Source organism: Protobothrops mucrosquamatus, unplaced genomic scaffold, assembly GCF_001527695.2.
Source record: "Protobothrops mucrosquamatus isolate PMUCROS unplaced genomic scaffold, P.Mucros_1.0 scaffold572, whole genome shotgun sequence".
NCBI lineage: Eukaryota > Metazoa > Chordata > Lepidosauria > Squamata > Viperidae > Protobothrops > Protobothrops mucrosquamatus.
Genome location: NW_015386874.1, coordinates 170,614 through 198,011, shown reverse-complemented (window position 1 = coordinate 198,011; position 27,398 = coordinate 170,614). Strand labels below are relative to the sequence as shown.

Below are 27,398 nucleotides of genomic sequence, written 5' to 3'. Positions count from 1 at the left end.
TTAATATTTTCTCTTTATTAATTGTTCCTTCTTGTTTAGCTCTGGCCTAACAATAATTATGTAACATTTGGGGAAATATATGCAGACCAACAATCCAGCAGTAGAAGTCAAAATGGAGAAAACCTCCACAGCCACCATGTATTTCCCTTTGGTGCTCAGGTAGGACGGAACAAAAGAGAGCCACACACAGCAGAAGATCAGCATGCTGAAGGTGAGATATTTAGCTTCATTGAAATTGCTGGGGAGCTTCCTGGAGAAAAATGCTGCTGTGAAACTGGCAGTTGCCAGAAAGCCCATGTAACTTAGGACACAGTAGAACATGGCAGCTGAGCCTTCATTGCATTGCAGTATGAGTTCCTCAATTTCTGAATGGGTATCAATTTCAGGGAAAGGGGGAAATGTGAAGAGCCACACCATGCAGATACCTGCTTGAATCAGGGAACCAAAAAGAATGATGCAGGTAGCCAGTCTTCTTCCCACCCATGTCCTCATCCTGGATCCTGGCTTAGTGGCCATGAAAGCCAGAACCACAGTGATGGTTTTTGCCAAAACAGAAGAAACAGCCACTGAGAAGATGATACCAAAGCTAATTTGTCTGAAAAGACATATTATATTACCTGGTACAACAAGAAACTGCAATGAACAAAGGAAGCATAGGATGAGGGAGATGAGTAGAAGGTAGGTGAGGTTTTGGTTATTTGCCTTTACAATGGGAGTATTGTGATACTTCAAAAATGTTGCGAGTACCACAGTTGTGCAGAGAGTAAAGAAAAGTGCAAGAGTAACTAAACTTATTCCTATTGGCTCTTCATAGGACAAGAAAGATATTTTCTTCAAAATACATGAATCTTGGTCCTTATTTGGATATTGATCTTCGGGGCATTTTAAACAGTCATTCATATCTACAATTTAAATGTATACATTTATAAACATTTGTTTATTAATCATACTATTATTAGAATCATCACATAGGTTGTTTATGGAAGCAGGATTGGCCCTGACATTATCTATCTTACTTTTTACTCTTGTATGTGAGTCATACAGTAAGGGAACACTCGAGAATATGGGAAAATGTTATTTCCTAATGAATTTATTGCTTATTTAATACTTATGCTTCAAATTTTGAGGTTTCTATTTGTTTGGTTTTATTGCTATATCAACCATGCCTGCAAGGAGGTAGAGGGTTTGGTGAACTAGTGTAATAAATGTTGGAAATGCTTTAAATGTTGGAAAAACTAAAGAGATCATTGTTGATTTCAGTAAAAGCAGGCACAGCCACACTACTCTGTGTATTAACGATTCACCTGTAGAGATGTTTAGCAGCATCAAATTTCTGGGTGTGCTGCTAATGAGTAGGCTGGCTTGGTCACTCAACATTAAGACACTGGTGAAGTGGGCACAGCAGCACCTGCATTTTCTATGTCACATGAGAAAAGTACATCTTCTTTCCCCTGTCCTTACCATTTTTTATAAAGGGAGGATCGAGAATATCCTGTCATATTGCATTACTGTCTGGTTTGGAAGCATTACTGCATCAGAACAGAAGGTGATGCAGAAAGTGGTGAGGATGGCAGAAAAGATCATTGGCAGTTCATTCCCTTCTATCCAGGACATAACATATAAGCATTGCTTGAGCAGGGTCTGCAGTATTGTCGGGGACACTACCTTCATGGTCTGTTTTCCTCGTTACCCTCTGGGAGGAGGCTTCATGGTATCCAAAGCAGAACATCCAGATTCAGCCACAGTTTTGTTCCAAACTTGAACCCTCAAGTTTCCTCTTTCCGTTACGTATTCAAGATGGACAGTGATTAATATGTATATGTATTTATACGTAAGGGTATAGGTATATGTACATACATATGTATGTATATAGCATATTTGTATGTATGCTATGTATGTGTACACTTTTGAGAGCAGGCAACAGAATTTCATTTTTAATGTGTGACAGTGGGCCCACAGTAAAAAATGGCAATAAAGATTATCTTATCTTATCTATCTTCAACACTGTCTTCCTTTGAAATGATTTATCTGTATACTTCTGTATGAAATTAATGTAATGTAATGAATACAATTTTACTGAAGGAAAAAGAAGAAACGAATCCCTTATTCTCTTTACATGAAAAATTTCTGAACCTTTCTTAATAGCAATAGCAATAGCACTTAGACTTATATACTGCTTATATACTGCTTCACAGTGCTTTACAGCCCTCTCTAAGTGATTTACAGAGTCAGCATATTACCCCCAACAATCTGGGTCCTCATTTTACCAATCTTGAAAGGATGGAAGGCTGAGTCAACCTTGAGCCCGGTGAGACTCAAACTGCCAAACTGCTGTCAGCTGGCAGTCAGCAGAAATAGCCTTCAGTACTGCATTCTAACCACTGTGTCACTAGGCCTCATAACAAAGTAGAAAAGATTTTGCAAAGGTTAAAGTAATATTTTTTTAAGGGAGACTATAATCCCAGAAACAAAAAGGTTTCTCATCTAGCAACTGCCCTGGACAGTGACTGCTAAAAGTTAGGACAGTGATAAAAAGGTAACTGTGTACAATCTTTGCAGCATATGTCTTTCAGACATATGTTTGCCATTACAGTTAGTTGATGCTATGCCTGACCCATTCACCTCCTCCTACTCAGAGCAGAATCATTGTTTGAAGAAGCTGCCCATTCCCGCAGTCCTGCAACTGTTAACCAACTCTGGACCTTAAGTAGTTGATTAGAAATATCCACATGGCTCATACTGCTGCCTTACACTGAGAGATCCTAATCAGTTCAACACTAAAGACTTTTGTTTTACCCCAGGTGGCCCCTGGCTCATAGCAACCACTATACTAGGCAAGTCACCAGTTCAACTGTCTACCTTTCCATGTTGTTGCCTGCTATTGCTCTTATATTCCTTTTCTCTCCATTGAATGTAAATACAAATATCAAGTCTCTTGCTAATTATCCCAGCATTGTAAAGAACGGAGGGATGGGGAAAGGGCTACAGATAATCATTATTTAGTGACTGCCTTGTTTAGCAGTCATTCCCAGTTACAATAGTAATAAAAAAGGAACTTTGTCACTGATTCTTTCATTGATGACCTATATTTGCAGGTCTATAGAAAAAAGTTCTTACAATAAAATAACATTGTAAGAACAGTTGCTTTACTTAATGACTGACTGGCAAGTCCCAATTGTGGCCACTAAATGAGAAGAACCTTTTTTTAAAAAAATCAAGTCTATTAATTCCTTTGAATTTTGTAAAACACTTAAATATATTCTTAAAGGGAAGTTCTATATAAAAGGTTTAGATAAATCCAAAAACAAATCAATGTACCCTGGAAATGATATATTCTGGGTCACTTAGGCCCCAGCTCATATGAAGACTTTACAGTTTCCACCAGCAAAAACCTTTAAACCCTTAACTCTGCCTGAGGTCTTTCTTTGAAAGGGTTGGGGAATCCTAAAAATATCCTAATTGATAAAAATATAATACTTATATGTTCATGGATCTGTTTGGGGTGACCTGCAGAACAATAATGAAATTTGGTTAGAATGTCTCTTACCTTTCTGGCCGGACATTTTCTCTTTGGGACATGGGAGGCAATCATAGCAACAAAAAGGCTTCTCCTCCTGCTTTTTCTTAAAATATCCAGGTAGGCAGCTCTCAGTACACACAGAAACAGGTATGGTCTGGCTGATAAATGAAGGAAGCAAAATATTAATCATATATTTGAAAAAGAAGTTGAAAAATCATGGTTGATTGTTGTTCTACAAATAAAGAGTTCCAGTTGCAAGAATTTGAGTTTTTTTATCAGTCACATTATCAAAACTATTCCAGACTGAATTCTTTTTTTCATTTCTACCAATTATATAGGCAACCTCAGACACACAGACCTTTTCCTAGTGCTGAAATTATTTCAGTGGGACTCAAAATGCACTTCAGTTTTGCTCAGAACATTGAAAACTATCCATTCTTACGGTTGGATAATGCAAATAATTAATTATAATTAAATAATTATAATGCAACTAACTAAATATAATTAAATAATTAAAGGAAATATATTTTTCAAAGTTATTTAAATAAAAAGGAATTTATTGTAAAATATTATGAAACATTTGAAAGAGATCTATAAGTAGGTGATGGTTCTAGAGCTAGTAGGTATCATATTGAAAAGAGATGAAAAATGTTGAATAAAACTGCAGATGTGGAGATTAACAATACCCAACTGACAATAATCACATTTACACGCAATGGTAAAAACTATTAAAATTATCACTACAATTTAGATTTTTAAATAGTAATTCTAAGTAGTTAACTAACAAATTAAAAAAGGAAAGATAATGAATAATTAAATTATCCGGTTTGAATTCTAGCGGACTTCCGGTTTGAATTCCGGCGCCGATGGCGGCTTTTCTCTTTGCCGCCCGCCCCGAGGACGCGTAAAAGCCGCAGGAGCAGCGCCAAACAGCTGCTCCGCGGCTTGGAATCCCCTTCCCCGGGCAAAGGGGAGGGGGGAGAGCATCCCTGATAGGGGTAGAACTCCCGAGCTCTCACAGTTTTATAGCTGTGGGGGTGGAGGTGAGTTCCCCCGGAGCCAGGGACTTCTCCAGGCTTCGGGCTGCCTCCGTTCCACTGAACGAAGCCAGACGCGGATTCAACCTCTGCTTATGGGAGATTGTGAGTACTTCTTGTGAGCGGACAGAGCGATCCAGGTGTTTGGGAGCTGCAAGGATTTGAGCCTTTAGCTCTGAATTTAATAACTTCTCCATTGATGTTTAAAGTTTAAGAAGAAAGGAAACAAAATGGCCGTGGAAGGGCGTTTTGCTCTTTAACAGAGACTTTCACTTTTTGAGGACTTTCAATTTTGCTTTTACTTTCTGCTGGACTACTATTGTATTAGATCCACTTGTATTGTTGGTGGGCAAGCTATCTGCTTCTGCTTTTTGTGGCAGTTCTAAGAAAATCTTATTGGACATTATATTATATAAATTAAATTAGAGAAGAGGGGAAGAGAAAGTAAAATGGCTTCAAAGCGTGGGGGAACTCTCCCTCCTCAGAAAGGCTTGAGCTCTTCCTCTCCAGCTGTTCAGATATCACAGCAGACAAAACCTACTCCCCCACCTTCTCCTCCAATGCCAGCTTTAACACTGAAAGATTTACAAGATGCCTTAAAGGACACTGCCAAACAGATTAGATGTGAAATGGATGAGCTGTTTGAAAAGAAACTTGAGGAAAAACTTGAGGAAAAAAAATGTTGAGCTGAGAGATGATATAGTGTTTGCACTGCAAGGCCTGGCTGATCATGTAGACCACATTGCAGGGCGGGTGGAAGATGTGGAGGAACATGTTGAAGTTTTGGAGATCAGAATGGGGAAAGTGGAAGAGAGTACTGATATAAATCAGAATGAGATTCTTATGTCACAATTTAGAGAAATGGAACATGCATTGAGAATAAGAGGGTTGAGAGAAAATGCCCAAGAAAAACTGGAGGAGGAGATTGTAACAGAACTAGCCTCGGTTTTGTCCTGCCAACCTGAAGAGATTAAGAGAGAAATGGAAAAAATTTTTAGAGTTAATTCATGGGTGGCAAGACAGAGAAACCTTCCAAGAGATGTTGTTGTTTACTTTTCAAAAAAATCAATCCGCAATGAAATTATTCAAGCTATTTATAAACAGAGATTTCAAATTTTAGGACAAGATGTGATAATTTTAAAAGAAATACCACCCAAGATACTCAGAAGAAGAAAGAACTTTGCTTTTTTGGCTGAAGAATTGAAATGAGACAAATACAATTCAGATGGGAGATACCAGCTGGTATAATGGTTAATTATATGGGCGTGCGTTATCGGCTTAATACGGTGGCAAAAGCAAAAGATTTTTACAGTTCAATTTTGAAAGCAGGCCCATCAGCATCTCCACAAGGTATTAGGAAGGAAAGAATTCAAGAAGATAAAGATACTCAAGGAGCTACATCATCATCAAGTATTACCAATTTACAAGATCAAATCCAAAATCACAGAGAATGACCCGTGCAGCTCATAGACGTAAAGAAAGAGAGCAACGAAGAGTGGATGAGGTACCTACAGAGCATCAAGCAACTTCAGAGCCAGTGGGAGGAGCGAGACCAAAGAAATCAGTGTCGGCTGATTTGCAAGGGGCGTTCCTGAGGCTCTCTGCCACTAAGGATGGCAAGGTTCCTGACATGGAATGTTAATGGCTTGAATTCACTGCAGAAAAGAAAAAAGGTATTTTATTATTTGAAGCAACATAAAAATGATGTTATTTGCTTGCAAGAGACTCATATTACAGCAAAAGATCAAAAGTATTTGATTAATTCACAGTTGGGAACACATTTTATTGCACCTGTGCCCCAGAAAAAAGGTGGAGTAGTTATTTATGTTAAGAATGAGTTTTTGCCTAAACTGATTGATTTTGACCCAGAAGGAAGATATGTTTTTATTGAAATGCTTTTGAACGGGAAGAAATGTCTTATTATTGGATTATATGCCCCAAATCAACAGCAGAAACAGTTTTATAAATTGATACATCAGAAGCTAAATCAAATGGATTACAAATCTGTTATTATGATGGGAGATTGGAATGGTGTCTTAGATTCAAGAAAAGATAAGAAAGGTTCCTGCAAAGCTTTCAATTCAATATTGCCCAAAACTTTTTTTGATTTGAAAGAGGAATTGGAACTAGAGGACATATGGAGGGAACGGAATATGGACGAGAAAGACTATACTTTTTTCTCGGATAGGAACCAATCCTATTTGAGAATTTTTTTTTTTTTGATAACTAATGACTTTCTTTCCAGGGTGAAGAATGTTAAGATCTTTCCTAGGACATTGTCTGACCACAGTCCGGTGTGGATGGAATTATTTGGTGAAGAAGGAAAGATAAGATCATGGAGATTGAATGAAAATTTGTTTAGATATGATATAAATGTGCAGAAGTGTAAGGGTCATTTGAAAGAATTTTTTTTGTTAAATATGCATAAAGGTACTCCAATTTCAATAGTCTGGGATGTTAGCAAAGCCTATATGAGAGGTATTTTGATTTCTATGAATACGGTTCATAAGAGAAAGCAAGCACAAAAACGAAAAGACTTAGAGGAGAAGATTAAATCGAAAGAACAGGCTTTTATTTTAAATCCGTTGGATAATAATTTAAAAGTATCTATAACTATGCTTAGGGAACAATTTAATATGTTAATAGCTGACCAGACAGCAACTAGTTTAAGGTATATGAAATATAATACATTTTGTAATGCAAATAAACCTGGAAGGTGGTTGTCTTATCAACTACGGAAAAAACAGAAATCAAGAATTATAGAGAAAATAGACTATAATGGTAAAGTGACATTTCAACAAAATTTGGTTAAGAAGAGTTTTTTGGAGTTTTATTCTAAGTTGTATGCCTTGGAGAAAATACAAATTGGAGAAATAGATAAGTACTTACAGGAGGCACACTTTCCTAGATTGTCTGATAATCAAAGGGAAAAAATGAATAGTTTAATTACAGTTGAGGAGATTAAGGGAGCAATTAAACAATTAAAGGTTGGTAAAGCTCCAGGTACAGATGGATTTACAGCGGTTTACTATAAGACATTAATTGAAGAAATGATAGAACCTTTACAGGAACTGTTTAATAGTATATTGCTGGGCAAGGAGGTACCTTCTACTTGGAGGACTGCTTTTATAGCTTTAATACCAAAGGAGGGTCAGGACTTGACGCAACCTAAGAATTATAGACCTATATCTTTATTGAATATAGATTACAAGATTTTTTCAAAAGTATTGGCAAATAGATTAATGCAAGTGTTGTGCCAAATGATTCATAGTGATCAATCTGGGTTTATAAATGGAAGATACATGAAGTATAATGTAAGACAGATTACTAACTTATTGGAATATTTGGATATGAACAACCAAATTCCGGCTGCTTTTATATTTTTAGATGCTGAAAAAGCATTTGATCAATTAGATTGGGGTTTTTTGTTTCAGGTTATAGATAGAATGAATTTTGGGGAAAAATTTTTTTCTGCTCTTAAGGCCATTTATCAATAGCAGTCAGCACAGATTATAGTTAATGGGGGGGTAATGGAAGCATTTAAAATTGAAAAAGGAACTAGACAAGGATGTCCTTTATCCCCATTATTATTTGTGAAATTGTTTTATGTTTTAAGGTTGTGCAAAGAGTGATACAGAGATAAATATGTCTTTCAAATTTTAAATAAATTCTATTTAACCCAGTGGTGAGATTCAGCTGGTTTGCATCGGTTCAGCAGAATCATTACCTAATTTTTTGTTTAGTTTGGCGAACTAGTTTCAAAAGCCTGATTGGTTTGTAAGCCCTTCCCCTTTTCTTGGAAACAACTTCATTTCCCCCCACCACCAACCCCAACTTTTTAGCCTCTCTTTTAGGAACCGCTTATATCCTCAATGGTGGGACTTTGGCAGTTAGGACAGTATAATGAGCCTCAAGGCCTGCAGTCATGAGCGGCAGAAGGAGCACAATCAGTGTGATGAGCCTTGAGGCCTGCAGACATGAGCAATGGTTGCTGCACGATGCACCATGTGGCGTGCGGCCACAATCAGCTGCAGAATAACTCAGGTAGTGGCGCAACAGGTGTCGGGGCATGGGAGATCTGGCTACAGCAGTCCTAAGGTAAGCGGGTGCAGGGCGTCTGGGGCAGCTCCACCCTCCACCCCCACCCTAGCTTGATTTCTACATGTGTGCCAGGTATTACTTAATATTTTTCATTAATATTTTAAAACTCTTTCTTATAACATAATTTATTTTTGTGTATCTCATATTTAAGTATTAAATGCATGAAATAATAAATTAATTTTCGGTATATTGTTTTTTATACTTAAAATGGTCATTACGGTAGAGAACCGGTTGTTAAATTGATTTAACCCCATCAATGAGTTTAAAAATTAAAGTTTATCTAGTATTATTTAATATTAAAATTATTTTTGGAATTCCTTAATTACATTTGATAAACTTAAAGGTAAATTTGATAAATTTCAATGTGTCATCAAATTTCAAAAGAATTTATAAAACATGATGATTATTAGCTCATAAACTAAGATTAGCTTATAAAAAAAATTGCAAAAATATTTATAACATTCATTGGTTATAAATATTAACACAAAATAATTTCCCCCAAGAGGAACTTCCCCCAAGATGGCATGTTGCGTGGTGGGTCGATGTGTTTTTCCTGCCAATAAACAGCTGATGTTGCTGCCAAAGCAGGATCTTTGGCAACCTGCTCCCTAGATCTGAATGGGAGGTGCAAATGTACAAGTACAGGTTAGGTGAAACCTGGCTCAAAAATGGTAACTGTGAGAGGGAACCTGGAGTCCTAGTGGATAATCACTTAAACATGAGCCAGAAGTGTGCAGCAGCAGCCCAAAAAAATCAAATACATTTCTTGGTTGTATAAACAGAGGCATAGAATCAAAATCATATGAATTATTAGTACTGCTTTATAAATCCGTACTAAGACTACACCTGGAATACTGCATCCAGTTTTTGTCACCACATTACAAAAAGATGTTGAGACTTTGGAAAAAGTGCAAAGAAAAGCAACTAAGATGTTTAAAGACCTGGAGACTAAATCATATGAAGAAATGTTATAGGATTTGGATTTGGCTAGTCTAGAAAAAAGGAGGACTAGGGCTGACATGATAGCAGTATTCTAGTATTTGAGAGATTGCCATAAAAAGGAGGGAGTCAACTGATTTCCCAAAGCTCCAGAGGGCAGGACAAGAAACAATGGATGGAAACTAACAAGGAGAGAAGCAATCTGGAGAAACTTCCTAATATTGAGGACAATTAACCAGAGGATCAGCTTACCATCAGAAGTTGTACGTGCTTCATTCCTGGAAGTTTTTAAAGAGAGACTAGACAGTCACTTTTTTGAAATGGTATAGGGTCTCTTGCTTGAGCATGGGATTGGACTAGATACAGGGCTTTTCAACCTTTTCACCGACTGTACCACTTTTAGCATATGGCAATATTTGAGTATCACCTAGCAAGGTGTCAAAAACTTGATGACCCAAGAAAAAAAATCTGTTCAAAGTTGCAATTGTACTGAAATGACCTATGATCATTTTTCACACTTATGACTATTGCAGCATGTCCAGGGTCATGTGGTTTATATTTGGATGCTTGGCAACTGATTCATATGTATGATGGTCACAGTGTCCCAGGGTCATGTGATCCCATTTTGCAACTTTTTGACAAGCAAAGTCAATGGCAGGGCTGCTGGTGGCCAAGTGCTAAGACGGGACTTCCCTCCCTCCTTCCCTCCCTCCCTCTTTCTCATGCCCACCTCCTTCTCTAGGAAGAATTTGAACCCCCCATATTTTCTCTCTTCCATATATTCATCAAGCAAGGAAAAGTCTCCAGAGACAGAAAAGACAAGCTGCTGAGTGAACTAGCTTAAAAAGGCACATTCCCCTTTAAGAATTAGCTACTAGCTAGAAAGGAATGTTAAGGAGCGCAGCCGGCACTTAAGGAAGAAAAAAAATGTAAATAAGTACTGGCTGTTGGCTAAGGCAGCCTCCCCAAATGGCTCCCTTCCTAAGTAAAGGAATGCTACATTAAAATCCATTCAGGAGAAAAATACTTCAAAATCCCTTGCAGCAAAACTTACAGCTAACAAAAGCAGAGTAATAGAAGCTAACATGAGACATGAGCTATCAGCCAAATAGAAATTGCCAAACACTCCTTAAGAACACAAAGCCATCATTGCACAAATCCCAGAACTTCAAAGTCACAAAAGCACATAAGAATCCTTCCACTCTCCATCTTCCTCCCTCCCTCCATGTCTCACCTCCAGCTGATGCTATCTTTCTTCATTCCTCGTGGAGGGCAACTCTCCCCTGCTGCATTTCTTGCCTATTTGTTGCTGCCAGCATAGGTGGCTGCCACAGAAGTTGTAGATTGGCTCATGGTCGGCCTGCTTGATCTCCTCTCCTCCCCACCCTCCTCCTTTCCCTTCAGTGCAGCTAGAGCTGACTCCACCTTCCTTCTGCTTCTTTTTCTCTCTCTCCCTCTCCCACCCAAACTGCCTCCTTTTATAGCCTCTCCTTTTTAATGTGAATCCTTTAAACTTTTTTTCACTGTTTATTCTGCCGTCCTGAATTTTTTTGCTTATGGAAATTGACTGAGATTTTCTAATGGTGAAAGTGATTTGTTTGGATTTACATTTGCCTCAGATTTTGACTATAGAGATTTTGCATTTTCTTAACTTTTAAAAATCTCTGGTGTTATTTTTTTTAATTTTTGATGGAAATTTTCCTTTTTCCTTTTTTAATCTTTCTTTATTGTAAGAAATATTATCTCGGGACTTCCAGTTCACCGACTTGGCTGCCATGGACGTCTGGAAGGCAACCAGCAAGGAGGGGATCCCCATTTGATCGCAGGAGGGTGGTAGCTCTTCTGCTCAATCTGGGGCAGCCTTCCAAACTGGTGGACGAAAGACTGGACATAGCAATATGACTCATCAGACAGCCACCAGGCAATTATAAAGCAGCATGGATAAGACTGGGTGAGATCTACCTCTCTTAAATCCTAACTATTTTTTTTACCTGCATAAGCTGCTTAAAATACTTTTCCCCCTGTGGAGAGGGAAGGGAGATTTTATCCCTCCCTCTAGAAACAGCATTGACTGACTATCCAGGGGAGTTTAAAATGTTGCAAGAATAACTTGATCTTAACTAGAATTTTATTTTTCAAAGTTTGTGGACTGAAAGATTTTCTATTCTTACTGAAGATCTGGGTTTTTACTTATAAAAAAAGAAGCAAAACTGCAAAGATTATAAAAACTTTGGACTTAAAAGAAAACTTTAAATGGTAGGGGTGACATCTTGTGGTTAAACTTGATATTACAACTTGTTATTGCTTAAAAGAGACTTAAGACAATAGATAAGACCTATGTAACCTTGAGACATCAGCTGTGAAAAGCCAAGCTGTGTTCCATATTCAGTGACAATTTTTTTTCTGCATTTTCTGATTGTAAAGCTTTTAACCTAATAGACTACTAAGAGAATATGGATGAAGATCAGGAACAGATTCTCTTTATGTTGAAAGCAATTCATTAAACTATTCTTACAGCTACTGATGAAATAAGAGGTTAAAGAAAAGAACAAGATGTCAGCCCAGACATACGAACTCAAACTTTGATTATAACTAAAAAATCAACTACACAGAATATAACAGAAAAAGTGGAACAATTAAATACTATGACAGAAGACTCAACTGATCAACAAATACAGTCAATGGAAAATCCAGAAAAGGGACTGACAATATGGAAAATGAAAAGGACTTTCTACATAAATCAGAAGAAACCTGAGGATCAAGAAGAAGAAAAGACTGAAGAGAAGATAAACAATTCAGGACAACTATGTCGAGATGGAAAAATAGAGAGACAATTTGTTAATCCTCTCAAAAAAATGGTGACCAGATGGGTTTTTCTACATCAAACAATATACATAACAAAACAGGGAGATTTATTTGCTGACTCAAAAGCATGGACAGGGAAGACGATTTGGCAAAGAAAGAAAGCTAGAATAAGACTGAAGAAAATTGGGGTTTTGACTTACTAGTGAGAATTAAAATAGAATATACTCAAATAGATAAGATGTGTACTTTGAATACTAGATATTGTTATGAGTGGAGATAAAGAAAACTTTGGTCACTTAAAACTTGGAAGTATAAATATTAACAGTTAAATTTGAACATTGATTTGCTTATAAAGGTTAAATGTAAAGGTAATTAAGATATATATAAGCTTAAAATTTAATGATGAATGTAATAAATATGTTCTTATTTAGCAGAAATAATAGAAATTACTAGCTTAAATATGAGATAGTAGTTATTAAGAGAAAAAGAGAGGAAGTATTAAACGTTGAAATAAGAGAAATTTTGGTTACTAAATTTAATATATTTGTAAATTACCAGAAAATAAGAATATTATATTGTATTATTAATTGGTTGATGTAAGATGGTGAGAATTCAAATAGATAAGACATGTATCCTGAACATTAGATCTTGTGATGAATTGTGATAAAGGGAATTGGGGTTATTTAAAACTTGGGAATTATAAATATTAAATGTTAAATTTAAATATTAATGGGAAACTAAAAATTGGGAAAAACTAACCAGAACATTGATTGTCTAAAAAGATTGAATATTAAAACAACTAGGATATGTATAAACTAAAAATTATTCACAAATATAAGAAAGTTATTTTTATTTAATCGATATAATAAGAATTGTATTAATTTAAATATGAGATAGTAAATACCAAGGGGAAAAGAGAGGAAATTATTAATGTAATAGTCTTAGATCTGTACTAAAGATATTTGTATGTTATTGAATTATTGACCAACTCAGCCGTCATGTTGCTTTTCAAATATTTAAATGTAAAACTAGAAAATAAATAAAAATTTTCTAAAAAAAAATATTATCTCAATGTTTTCTGTGACTATTTTGTTACAGAATATGTAAGTCCCCTGTCCTTGAAAGGAACTGTTTATGTCTATATGCACCAACTTGGAAATTGCAAGTATATTGGAGAAGGCTGAAAGGGGGGATATGGAGTTAACAGATTCAGTGAATGATAAACTGGACTTTCTTAATAGGATTGATGGTGATTGGAGAATAGACTTACTGTATCTAACTGGAAAACAATTTGGACTGAACTTTTTTGGGAAAATGGATTGACAACAAAGGTTTATGATTCTAGGGAACAAGCCCCTTCATGTACACAAGAGATCTAAGTCCAAACCTCCTTCAATTTCATTGACTCTTATCTACTGTCAATTTGCCTTGACTTTTAGTAGTTCAGATACTTATTTAGAGGTAGCATGGAATAAACTATACTATTTTGAATAACCCTGGTTTCTGATTTCTTCTGTCTGACAAATATATTTGTATTCAATTTATTATTATCAATTTTGCATAATTTATTTCATTTGCCTTTTATTCCTCAAATCTCTAAGAAAAAGAATATGGACAATTTATTATTATCAAATGTGTTTTGGTTTTTTTGTTTTTGCTGAAAAGAGATATTATATCTCCCAAATTCCCAAAAGCAGTCTACAAAAAATTCCTAATTATTTTTATCACTTGTTCAACCACCTCTCTCATTCAGTATAGATGGATATACAAACTCTGTTCTCCTGCAATTGTAACATCTTATAATAACTCTAGAAACAGTTTTCAAAATATTGAATATGTGAAGCTTTTTGCAGTTCTCAGATCTCATTAGTAATATAAAATAAGTGAAATTAACATTACACTGGAGAAATAAATATATATTTATTGGAGAAATAAAATTTAAAAATTAAAAAAAACTTTTCCTATATATATTTGTGTATATAATGAATCCTAGATGCATAAACCTACAAGTAAAATGTAATGTTTACAAACTATACACTGTCATTATATACATGTATGTTCATTACAGTTATTCAGGTGAGGGTGTGCTTTCTAGTCACTCTTAACTACAAAAAACTGCCTAGATTAATCCCTGAAGTTTTCTTTGAAATATTTTTGGAAATGTTTTAACTTGGTCTTTCCAGGACTGAGAGAAAGTGACTGGCTCAATGTCACCAAGTTGGCTTCTTTCCTAAGGCAGGACTATAGCCTTGTGGCTTAAAAACTACATCACATTTGCCCTCATTATTACAATAATATAGGCTTAAAAACTATATAACTTTCTTGATTTTTAAGCTGAAAAATAACATACTAATCTATTTTATAATCTATACTAATTTATGTAATCATTTAAACATCCCTTATGTTCAGAAAGCTTGAATCCGTTGCTTGCTCAGAATTCTTTCCAATATTTGAAATTATTTCTAATGTTAAAGGATATAGAATAGAATATAGAATATCCTTTAGGATATTATCCCAATCATTTCAAATAAAATAACCTACGTGCAGAACCTACTTGGTTGAAAGTGCTGGGCCAGCTGATGGCTTCCTCATGGATGGTGAACATTTTGTCTTCAGCAGCCCAGGGATTCAGCTTCCCAACTTTCACTCGATGGAACGACTGGTTGGGGAAGGTGACCCAGTTCTCAATCTCCAGTCCTGTAATCAATTTTCCATTATGATCAAAGGAAATTTCATCCCCAACACTGTTGTTAAATGAGACTCTTTTCAAAAAGAAGTGAAGCTGGATATGAAATAAATATGTGAAAAGAAAGCAAGATTAATGTGTAGAACTATAAAGTATAAAGGTGAGATAAAATGTAATAGGTAAATAAATAGCATATCTATCTTTTTACTTGAAACATGTTCCTATTTTAAACTGCTAGACTTTCTCTCAAGCCTAATAATAATAATAATAATAATAATAATAATAATAATAATAATAATAATAATAATAATAATAATAATAATAAAGTTGGAATGGACCTTGGAGGTCATCTAGTCCAACCCCCTGCTCAAGCAGGAACCCTACACCATTTCAGACAAATGGCTGTCCAGTCTCTTCTTAAAAACTTCCAGTGTTGGAGCATTCACCACTTCTGGAGGCAGGTTGTTCCATTGGTTAATTGTTCTATCTGTCAGGAAGTTTCTCCTTAGTTCTAAGTTGCTTCTCTCCTTTATCAGTTTCCATGCAAAAATCTAACTTATTTGAAAAAAAATTCCCAAATAAATAAAATCAGGCTATTATTTTTACAATAACTAACAAACTTGTTTCCTGTTGTTATTAGTGACAAACTAATCTGGGAAGATCAGATCACTTTAATATCCAACTTTTAAAATTAATCAACTACACAAAAGAATAGTCAAGGCTTGAACTTACTTGTCAACATTACCCTCTGTAATACTAAAAAGTCTGCCATTGATGCATTTGGACACAGTAAATTTTAAAAAAGCAACAAAAAGGAAACAGTCCATTTTCACTGCTTCTATAAGATGTTATGATGGGAAGAGGAAAATAAAGATTTTATTACTGAAAATTTCTTCTCAAATGAGAATGATATTTATAATCAGGTTATTAAATCATACAGGGATATATAGCATAATTAGGGGAGGAATTGAAGGGAGGCAAAATAAACTGAGAGCAGTTTGAATCAGATTGAAAACACATAGGAGAAGAAAGATCCCTTTCCCATAGGATAAGAAAGAAAGAGAATGGAAAATGCTGTAGAAATAAGGGAATGATTGCATCAGACCAAGAGATTGAAAAATGGAGAGATTGGTAATAGATTACCAATTGACCTATCTGTTCTCTCTCTTCTCTTTCCTTCTCCCTCCCTGTAGATATCCCCTTTTTCCCTTAAACAGCCACCTTGTTAATTGCCAGATCTGATTTCTTTTCTTTCTTTTCTCTTCTTTTTTCCCAATGAATGTCTCGCCCGCTTTTTTAAAAAACAGAAACATTTTTTTTATATTTGCATGAATGCCTTATGATTCTTTTTGCTAAATTGCATTATTTCTGAAATTTTCTAGATATTATGTACAATCTGTCTTTACAGCATTCTTTAAAAATTCTGACGACTACATATTTTTTGCTTCTCTGCACAATCCACAACAGTGTGCTTTTCATTACATTTTATGGGTTTCATTCCATTTTCTGTGTTAAGAGGAGAAATACAATTTGGATGGAAACTGGTTAGTTTCTCTACTTTCTCTATCATGGATACACTTGTTACAATAAATAATACCTATCTATGGGGGGAGGGGAGGGAGAGAATAGACAAGGCATATATCCCAACAGCTACAGCCTACAAGGAAGAGTTAGAGAGTAAGTGAGCTGGGATGTTCAAAGAAAATACACTAAGATTACCAATTCCACAAAAGGCGAGAAAGAGATAAAGAAGAAACCTAGAAGATTTTTCTAACTTTCCATCTACACATCACAGTTCTTTGTGGTCATAAATTTGAGAGATGCTGGACAGTCAGTGAAATTTTTGATTATTTGATTATTCATAAAATTACCTGCCATGGCTGAAGATCCTGAACACCAAACCTTTTGCCCTTCAACTTTTGCCTATGTTGTTGGCCAAAGTTTATGGCATGTAAAGCATGTACAACAGAACACACTGCATTGTATATACTGTAACTATGACTGGTCATCCTCATTTCAAAAAAGGCCCCAGGAAGGTTCTCCAGTTTCTCCCTCCCTGTACAGATATCCTCTGTTTCCTCATTCACAGATGGATTTGGAAACACACAGCCAAATGCTTGCTCCCACACTTCTTTAAGGAAACCATCATCTTTGAAGGAAAAATGGTTTCTTGTCTGAAGAAAATGTTGGAATCCTGCAACTTCATTTGAGTAAGGTGCAAAGCTGAGAGCACCATGGAGGACTTGGATATCCCAGTTCTTCTGATAAAAGAATGATGCAAGACCCATTTGGAAAGCCATGATCCACACCTTACCTTTCAGCTTTATAGAAACTGTTTCCATTTCAGGTAGATATAATAACCACCTTAAATTTGAAAGATTATTATCATTGATTATGACAGTTTGGGCTTTGCTATTAACAAGAAGGCGAAAAGTTTCAACAAGCAGTTCCATACCCTCTACAGCATTGGTGAAATACACTGGTCTGAACTGCTCCAAGAAGGCAACACAGATTTTATGGACAGCAAACAATGAAAAGATTAGGTGCTGAAATGTTCTTCCACCAAGTCCATAAACAAGTATCCCAACCCAAGTCCAACTGAAGTGCAAAAGTAGTTGAATAATTCCCATATAATGAAGTCTTTCACCTGGAACCATGTGATAATAGAAAGGGCTTTCATTTGGAGAAGAGCCAGTTGAGAACTAGAAATGAAAATTAGATACATAAATAAAAAAATCCCAATTGCAGTTGATGAGTGACAACTACCACTAGGAGAAGAAAGCACCACCTATGCCTCCTTGAGCAGTGAATGAAAGCAAGATACCAATCCAATGACATCATAATATTTAAATAAAATTCACAAACATTGTATAGTTTTTTTTCTCACAACATCAGCAACTTACATGTAATTTTTAATGATCATTCACGGCTAATCATTGAAACTCAAAGATACTTTATTTTATGATATTTTATAAATATCTTTTCTTAAACAAGCTCTATGCAGAAAGTTAATTATATCTTATTGTCTTGCCTTCCACTACAATCTGAAAAGAAAAATCCAATCCATCTTACCTGTGGGACTTTGTAAGTATCTAAAAAATCTACCAAAGAGACTCCTGGATCAATAGTCCCAACAACCGATATAAGTTTGTTCAAGTTGCCACACTTGTAATTGGGAATGAATCTGTTCTGACTGGAGAAAAATTCCATTTTGGCCTGATAGCCAGCATACCTATCACAGATCCTGAAACCCAGGGTGATATTAGCTAAAAGTTGGTGCTCTTCATTGATCTTCTTCACAGCAAATATCATAGTCAAAATATGCTGATAATACTTAGTCAGGACTCTGCAAAGAGAATTAGATACTGTATCAAATGGACTCAAAGATGCAATATGGCTATACTTCCTTGGAAAAAAGTTTTAGAAACCAATAATGACTCTTTCATATTATTTGATTAATAGATTTAGCTCCGTTAAAAATGATTTTAGAAAGTAATAGTCACCATTTCACACTAATTGATTGATATATTCTTACTCACTATAAAAATGGCAGAAATATATTTGAGAGAAATAATCACAGGTTGTTTTTTTAAATCTCTTTGTTATTTGTAATGAATTCTAATTATATGAAGCCTTCCAGAATCATTGTCAGGCATGTAACATGGACATTAGCATTGTATAACTGGAAAATAAAGTTTCATTAATTATTTTTTCTAATACATGAGGTGTTTCCTTTTAATCATCTGAAAAAAAATCAGTTCAGAAGAATATTATCCCTGCAAGAAAACTGCATGTCTCATTTACTGAGATAAAATATGGTATATCTCTGACTGAAGAGATATAATTTCTATGGTTCAATCTGTATAGTCTGTATTATCTGTATAGTCTGTTTTAGAGACTGATGCTATAATTCTTATCTCAAGATGCAATGATTAGTTTAATTTTCTTCTAATGTTATTTAAGGAACATAGGTTCTAGCTGTTGGTTTACTTCAATCATTCAATGTTAGAAAGATTATTTTTAATCACAGTAGTTCATTATGACACATATGACACTAAATAATTTTATCTTCATTAATATAGGTTATTGAAATAAAATTATGTCTTACAGAGATTCACTTAGAAGAGTATGATGAGGATCTTCCTCAAAGCTTTCTGCATTTCTAGTTGTGAAGACAAAAGAGGTGATGGCACCAACAATTAGGTCACCTGATTGGAAATATTTGTGATCAATCGGGATAGGATCTTGGATGCTGCATTTTATTGATGGAGCCTTGCAAGTCATATATGGCAATAGCTGTAGAAGAAGAATCAATATCATCATAATAAATATTAATCCCAGTTTAACAAAGCTTCTCTAATTTCTATGTAATGTTTTAGAGTCTACAAAATTGTTCAAGCTTGAACTGAATCTCTCTCTGTTTCTCACATGAATTTCATTCTGTACTGAATCTTACAAATCTGGTTATTATTTCTGATTATTTTACCTGTCCCTAAATTCTAAAATAATTGCCATCAGCATTTAGTCATCATTCTTCCAAATATAATAATTTGTTCGCCAAGGTGTTGAGGCACAGCAAAGTTAATAATAGTCTTTTTGATAATTATAAGGGAAAGAGGAAATTGCAAAGTTTAAAGTTTCATTCTTTTAATTAAATAGCAAGAGTGGGATGAATCACAATAATCACAGAATGAAGAAAAAGTTTTTGAGATGAGAGGAAGTTAAACATGGCAAAGATGGAGACATTCCTGATGACTCTAAATTAAGGGCAAAAGTATTGTGTCCTACCCCCACAAAAAAACCCAACATGTTTCAGTGAACATAAACATAGTTCCTTATTACATTTTTCCCCTTGCAGTTTCATAGAATCATAGTGTTGGAAAGCAGGTCTTCTAGTCCAACCCCCTGCTCAAGTAGGAAATCCTATACCATTTCAAACAAATGGATGTCCAGCCTCTTCTTAAAAACTTCTAGTGTTGGAGCATTCACAATTTCTGGAGGCAAGTTGTTCCAGTGGTTAATTGTTCTAACTGTCAGGAAATTTCTCTTTAGTTCTAGGTTGGTTATCTCCTTGATTAATTTCCATCCATTGCTTCTTGTCCTGCCTTCATATGTTTTGGAGAATATGTTGAGCCCCTCTTCTTTGTGGACCCATTAGATATTGAAACACTGCTATCATGTTACCCCTAGACCTTTTCATTAAACTAGATATACTCAATACCTGCAACCTTTCTTCATATATTTTAGCCTCCAGTCCCCTAATCATCTCTGTTGCTCTTCTCTGCACTCTTTCTAGAGTCTCAACATTTTTTTTATATCATGGCAACCAAAATTGGATGCAATATTCCAAGTGTGGTCTTATCAAGGCATGATAAAGTGGTGCTAACACTTCGCATGATCTTGATTCTATCCTTCTGTTAATGCAGACTAGGACTCAATAGGCTTTTTTGGCAGCTGCAGCACACTGCTGGCTCCTATTTATGTGATTGCCCACTAGGTCTCCAAGATACTCCCATAGTTACTACTATTGAGCTAAGTACTACCTATTCTGTGTCTGTACATATGGTTTTTCTTCCTAAATGTAGAACCTTACTTTTTTCATCACTGTATTTCACTTTGTTAGATAAGGCCCAGTGTTCAAGTCTGTCAAGATCAACAACTGCCTAGATTAGTCCCTTGCAAATATTTTTGGAAATATTTTGACATGGTCTTCTTCCTAGGCTGAGTGAAAGTGACTGGCCCAAAGTCACCCAGTTGGCTTCATTCCTAAGGCAGTAATTTTTCTCTTTGTGTTTTGTTTTTTGACATGAAAAATATAAACATGTTGGGATGGTTTATATAAAAGAAATATTTTCTCTGCTTTTTTTTCTTTATTTAAAGTATGAGAAATGTAAAAGTGATGGCATGGCTTGTATGAGAAAAAAGACTTAAATACTTAAGTGTAATTAATTTTGAGAAGATCTTAACCATTAAGAATGTTTTGAATATTGTGGGGAAAACAAATTTAAATAAGAATTTTGTAAACAGGATCTATGGTGAGGCAATCAAGATGATCAATTAGAAAAGAAGCTTTATATTGATGTGGTTATTATTTGTAGAAACATGAGAAAAATGTCTATATTAATTGTCATTTATTCAAATAATAAGAACTGTATTAATTTAAGGTTGGCAAAAGAAATATTATTGGAAGAAGAGAAATTCAAGAAAAGCCATTATATGGACTATAGAATTATAGAAATTAATTGTTATTAATTGTTTTTTAAATATAAACCCAGACAACATGCTGTTTACCAAATATTAAGGTGATTATGTTTAAAATCAATAAAACATATTTTAAAAAGAGAGAGAAAAGGGGAAGCATCTTTCTCATACACCTTTACAAAACACAGCAACGGTATAACCATAACTTTGTAAGGCTTTGACAGAGCATGTACGTAACTAAAATTTCACATTTAATATTCAGTCTAAGCTGTTTAAACCTAAATGCTAAATTAATTCAAATTCTTCCTTTAAGACAATAATTGGCAAGATTTGAAAATAAATTAAAGAATAAATTAAAAAAGGATATCCATCTTTTTACTTGAAACATGATACACATCTGGAGGACTGTTCCTTTTCTAAAGTGATAGACTTTCTCTCAATCATAAGTATCTGTGATTCTTGATGCAAAATCACTCTTATGGTCTACTAAATTTCAATCATTAAAAATAATGCAGTCCAAGAAAGCCATAGATATTTTAATATGCAAAAATATAACTTATTAGGGAAAATGTGTTGTTCAATAAACAACATAATCAAGCTTCCATTATTTTTGCTGTAACCTTAACAAAATTGTCTCTTGTTATTAGAGACAAACTGATCAGAGAAGAACAGATCGCTTTAATATCTAAAGTAACTTTCAGATTAATCAGCTACACAAAGGAATAGGCAAGGCTTGAACTAACTTGTCAACATTATCTTTCTATAATACTAAAAAGTCTGCCATTGATGCATTTGGACTCAATAAATAAAGAAATCAATAAAAATGAAAGGGTCAATTTTCATTGCTTCTAAGGCATGCTATGATGGGAAAAGGAAAGTAAAGACTTGTCACTGAAGATTTCTTCTCAAATGAGTGATATTTATACTCAGGTTACTAAATCATATAAGGATGTGTAGAATAATTAGGTCAGGAATTGAAGAGAGGCAAAATAAATTGAGAGCAATCTAAATCAGATTGAGAATACATAGAAGGATTCTGGAAGATACTACAGATGTGGCCCGAGGAAATGATTGCTCTGGACATTAGACCAAGAGATTGAAAAGTAACAAATACTGTATTTGTAAATCAAGAACTTCCTTTACTAACTTCCCATATACATCTTACTACTCTTTGGGATCAGAAGGCTGTGAGATGCTGAAGATTCAGTGCAATTCAAATCCCATTTCCAATATACTTGATCATTGATAGAATTACCCTCCATGGCTGAAGATCCTGAAGACTGAGTTTTCTGCTGCTCAAATTTCCCCTGTGTTTTTGGTTCAACTTCATGGCATGTAAAGCATGTGCCACTGCATACACTGCATTATATATATTGTAACTATGACTGGTCATCCTCTTTTCAAAAAAGGTCCCAGGAAGGCTCTCCAAGTTCTCCTTCCATGTACAGACATCCTCTATTTCTTCATTCACAGACAGATTTGGAAATACACAGCCAAATGCTTGCTCCCACACATTTTTGACAAAATTGTCCTCTTTTGAGGAGAAATGGTTTCTTGTCTGAAGAAAATGCTAGACTCTTTCAACTTCATTTGAGTAGGCTGTAAAACTCAGAACACCATGAAGGAATTGAATATCCCAGCTCTTCTGGTAAAAGAATTTGGGAAGCCAAGATCCACACCTTACCTTTTGGCTTTATAGAAAGTATTTCTATTTCAGGTAGGCGTAACAACCATCTAAAATTTAAAAGATGGTTATTATTGATTATGACAACATTGGCTTTGCTTTTAACAAGATGGTGAAAAATGATTTCAAGTGATTTCAAACTATCAAAAAATGTGTGGATATGATTTGCTCTCAATTGTTCTAAGAAATCAATGCAGATACCTTGAAGTGAAAGTATTGAGAAGATTAGGTGCTGAAATGTTCTTCCACCAAGTCCATAAACAGGTACCCCAACCCAAGTCCATCTAAAGTGTAAGAGTAGTCAAATAATCCCACTGTAATAAAGTTCTTCATCAGGAAGCATGCAATAGTAGAATGGGCTTTCATTTGAAAAGGCATCAGTAGGGAATTATGGAAAACATTAGATAGGTAAATAGGAAAAAAATAAAGATAAGGAAATATGTGTCATTTCTAAATTAATATTTTGAAATATGTCATCATGAACATCATGTCATCACATAATTTCTGGGCACAAGTTAGTTATGAGATTATGATTGGGTAGATTATCATTGTTTAAATTTGAGAATAGCTTTTTCTTTTATTGAAATATATTGTTCATTGAGATTTATTATCTGAGTACTTTTAAAGTATGGATTCCTTCCTTGTTCATATCTCACAACAACCTTCTTCTTATAATTTCAATTATGATGATCCCAACTGCAAATCCCAGCTTCATCCAAAGTTCTGGATGAAAAATGAAAAGATCTTAGTGAAAATCCTCAATCATGATTGTTCAGTGGTTAATTATGACCCACTTTCATAACTAAACCTTCTTCAGCTGATAGATGTAGATTAATATACAGGTGAGGGTATGAGTCTCTCGTCACATGTTGTTTCAATTAAAGATCACACTGCTTAATGATGGCGCTTCCAATCCCAACTGTGATTTCTAATTGAGGACTATCTGTATTAGAAGAAAGCCCTATCTTTGACTCCTTGAGCACCTAAATGAAAGGCAAAATATAAATATAATAATGAAATAAAATATAAATAAAAAAGCAGAAACATTATATAGTTTTTTCCCCATCACATTAGTAACTACAGGGATTCAACATTCTTGACTAATAGATAACATTTAATAATCATTAACTTATAAATAGTAACATCAAATTCTGAAACTGATGTTTTATTTTATGACATATTAAATGCATTTCCTTAAATATGGTCATTGGAGAATTATAGATGAAAGTTAATTATATTTTGAGGTCTTGCAATAACATACAACTGGAAAGACAAAACCATCCATCTTACCACTGGAACTTTGTAAGTCTCTAAAATATCTGCCATATCACTAGCAATAGCTGGATCAATAGTCACAACAACCGATATAAGTTTGTTCAGGATGTCACACCTGTAGTTAGGAATTAGTTGTTTCTAACTGGAAGAAAGTTCCATTAAGACATGATATATGTAGTCACCACCATAACTCTCAAAGATTCTGAAGCCCAAGGTGATATTTGGTAAGAGCTGGATGTCTTCATTGATGTTCTTCACAGCAAATATCATGATCAATATATGCTGATAATATTTAGCCAGCACTCTGCAATGGGAATTAAATGCTGTATCAAATGGAATTCTGCATCTATAAAGGACTGTTGAAAGAAAAATCTTCATCAGGGTCCAGTCCAAGCCGGGAATAAACAAAATGAAGACTGCTTTAGAAAGAAGGTTGTAGTTTATTGAAGAGCAGAACCACAACAGCATGTGGCTCTGGAGCAGCTGACCACATGTTGCTGGGAGTGGTAGGTTTTTATATCTTCTTGAGCTTTTGTGTTTGGAATTGTTCCTGTAGCATGAACTTTGACCTGAGGTTCAGTGTGTCCTTTTAGTATTCTGATGGTGGTGGGTTAATCCTATTATGTCCTAAAGGTCATGTCCTGCTTTCCTGGGCTGTAGATGATGGCTATGTCCTGTATTGGATTTTTTGGGTGAGGGGTTGTTGGTTCTAGGAATCTTTGTCTTTCTAATCCCATCATCTCTAAATTTCCTGGCTTTAGTCTTTCTGAAAGGATTATCAAATCTGAATTTCTACAGACCTGATTTCTGCTTGGGGAAGAGAGACTTGGGGGGGGTCTGCTTTTTAAGATCTTCTCCATTATTCCTTTGGGGAAATATAATATTCTGCCTTTTTAACATTCCCCAAAATATTTCTTTTTCTGGGGGGGGGAGTGCTGTCTTCTTTGTGCCATTTAGCTATGAGTGACACACTTTTACTGGCACAAGATTAAAATTTGATCTGGTCAGGGAGACTTGATGGGTGCTTCTATGGGTGCTCCAGGATGTGGGGAAACAAGCTTTTAAACTGTTAATGCAGAAAGGGGAAGACACTAATAGAGGCAGCAGAAAAAGATCCCTGCATTGGCTCCCAAAAGGAGAGCCTTTCAATCATGAAGGTCTAAAGCCAGGGCAAAAGTTCTGTTAGGTGGAAAATAAATTTATAGTGTCCAATATTCTATACCAATGATTTTTAGATATTGGATGTCACTTTGAGCTTCCAGTCAGCTTTGCACATGCCTCCCAAAATTCCTCACAGCCATGTTTTTGTCTTAGTACATAATTACTGGCTTCCATTTTCAAGGGTTGCTTCCTGCCTTAGCTCTTAATTTAGTGCATCCAGGTTTGTGATGTCCAATTGAGGTTAGCCAGTGTGCAAATCAGGCTATTAATATTTCTTAAATTACACACAGTGAGCCCTAGGACTCCCACTCTGAGTACACCAGTGCAACATATTTAGGGCTTGACTTTGGAGATCTCTTTCCTGCTACTTCCTCAATGAGGGCATATGAATTGTAAATTGCCTGAGGGGGCACGGTTCTCTCCCACATGAAATTTGCAGAAAGGCAAAGGCCTTAATGCCACAGAGCAAGAACCAGCCTGGGGAACTTTACTGAAGGTAGGTGAAGATGATTGCTTCATTGTGATTCTGAATGGTGTATGTGTGCATATAGCTACTTCTACTAGACAGGTAATACAAACATCCTGGACAAATTTTCCCTCCCACCAGACAGAAATCTAAGCTGTTCATTACTTGCTGTGCCATCCATTCCCAAATGTCATCCCTCCATGAATCCATTTAACTGGCTGATTACATTACATATGAGGCAAGAAAGAAAATCTTACAATGAGTTTCTGCCCTTCCCCCATAGTATTCCTAGTTGTCTTCTGAGGCTTCATGTGGGAGCCAATGGATCCGGGAGTCCTTCCTTTCTCTGCAGCATTCACGGGCATCTAGGTGATGGTAGGGTCTGGGAAGATATGTTCCACTCTGGTTGCATGGTGACTTTCTAATGGATGTCTGGATTCAAACCCAATTCCATAGCTCAAATGAATGGAGGCAGCATCTGGTCAGTGTGCTCTGCTTCCAAAGGTTGCTGAGTCATCTATGCAGGGCTGAAAGATATGAGAACAAGGTCCCCTCTCCCCTTTGTGGGTGACTCTCCCCAGAGAGGCTTTGCTGGTCAGACATGAGGAATGGAGGACATAGCATAAAAAAATGGAGAAGCGAAATGGGGGGATAGCTTTCAGGCAGAGTTTGAAAAGACATTGATACTCCAGTTGTTAAAGAAACAGACAGACAAAATGGGGACACCACAGAAGAGGAGAAAAAAGAAGCTGGGCAACTTGAAAATGCTGAAAACTCCAAATAATTTTAAAAGCCTAATATTTTAAGGTGTACAATTTGTCAGGGGCAGGAAAGTCTACCTTTTATGTCTGTTTTAACATCATGACAGAATTTTGCCCAGAATTTTGCCCAGACAGAAACATCATGACAGAATTTTGCCCAGCATCACCAATGCACAATTTAGATAAAAAGACCCCATTAAAGATTGAAAATAAATGCTTATGTGTTCCAGGATTAGTTCCATAGTAGTTTCACTGATTAGTGATAGGATAAGAAAAGTAACTTAATTAGAAGAAGATTATTTCCCTACACAAACAAACTCGAGCTCATGAGGCTCCTGTGGGTGGACACACCTCATGTTTCAGGAGAAGGATAGACAGATAGACATTTATAACACATACAGAAAATGCACAAATAAAACTTTTCCTCTAAATGAGCTTAGAAGATTCCCTCCTGACAAGAGAAGGAAAAGGGAACAAAATTCTCTTCACCCTGTTTTGCTGGCCAGGCAAACAGGGTGAAGGTATTTTTCTTTGCTTTGCTTATTTTAACACATTTTTTTTCTAGCAAAATTTAAATTCTTTTCTCTAGGGATTAGAGACATTTAACAGTCACATTTATATAATACACAAAGACTTTGACACAGACATACACACAAAGACCAGGAAAAAGGAAAGAAAAGGAAAACAGAACTCTTAGTTTTTCACACACTTGTTATTCCCACTGTTAAGTTCACGGGTTGGAGGCATTAAGAGGAGACGCAT

General features: G+C 35.4%; 1 protein-coding gene across 1 annotated transcript; it reads right to left on the bottom strand.

Moving 5' to 3' along the window:
- On the bottom strand, positions 1–27,398 carry LOC114922660 (vomeronasal type-2 receptor 26-like). The gene is made up of 8 exons (XM_029284407.1): positions 27,346–27,398; positions 24,264–24,363; positions 19,197–19,384; positions 18,161–18,434; positions 14,957–15,184; positions 4,831–4,949; positions 3,548–3,678; positions 1–902 (listed from the first exon to the last, which is right to left on the bottom strand). The coding sequence occupies exons 1-8, from the start codon at positions 27,396–27,398 to the stop codon at positions 1–3; spliced, it is 1,995 nt and encodes a 664-aa protein (XP_029140240.1).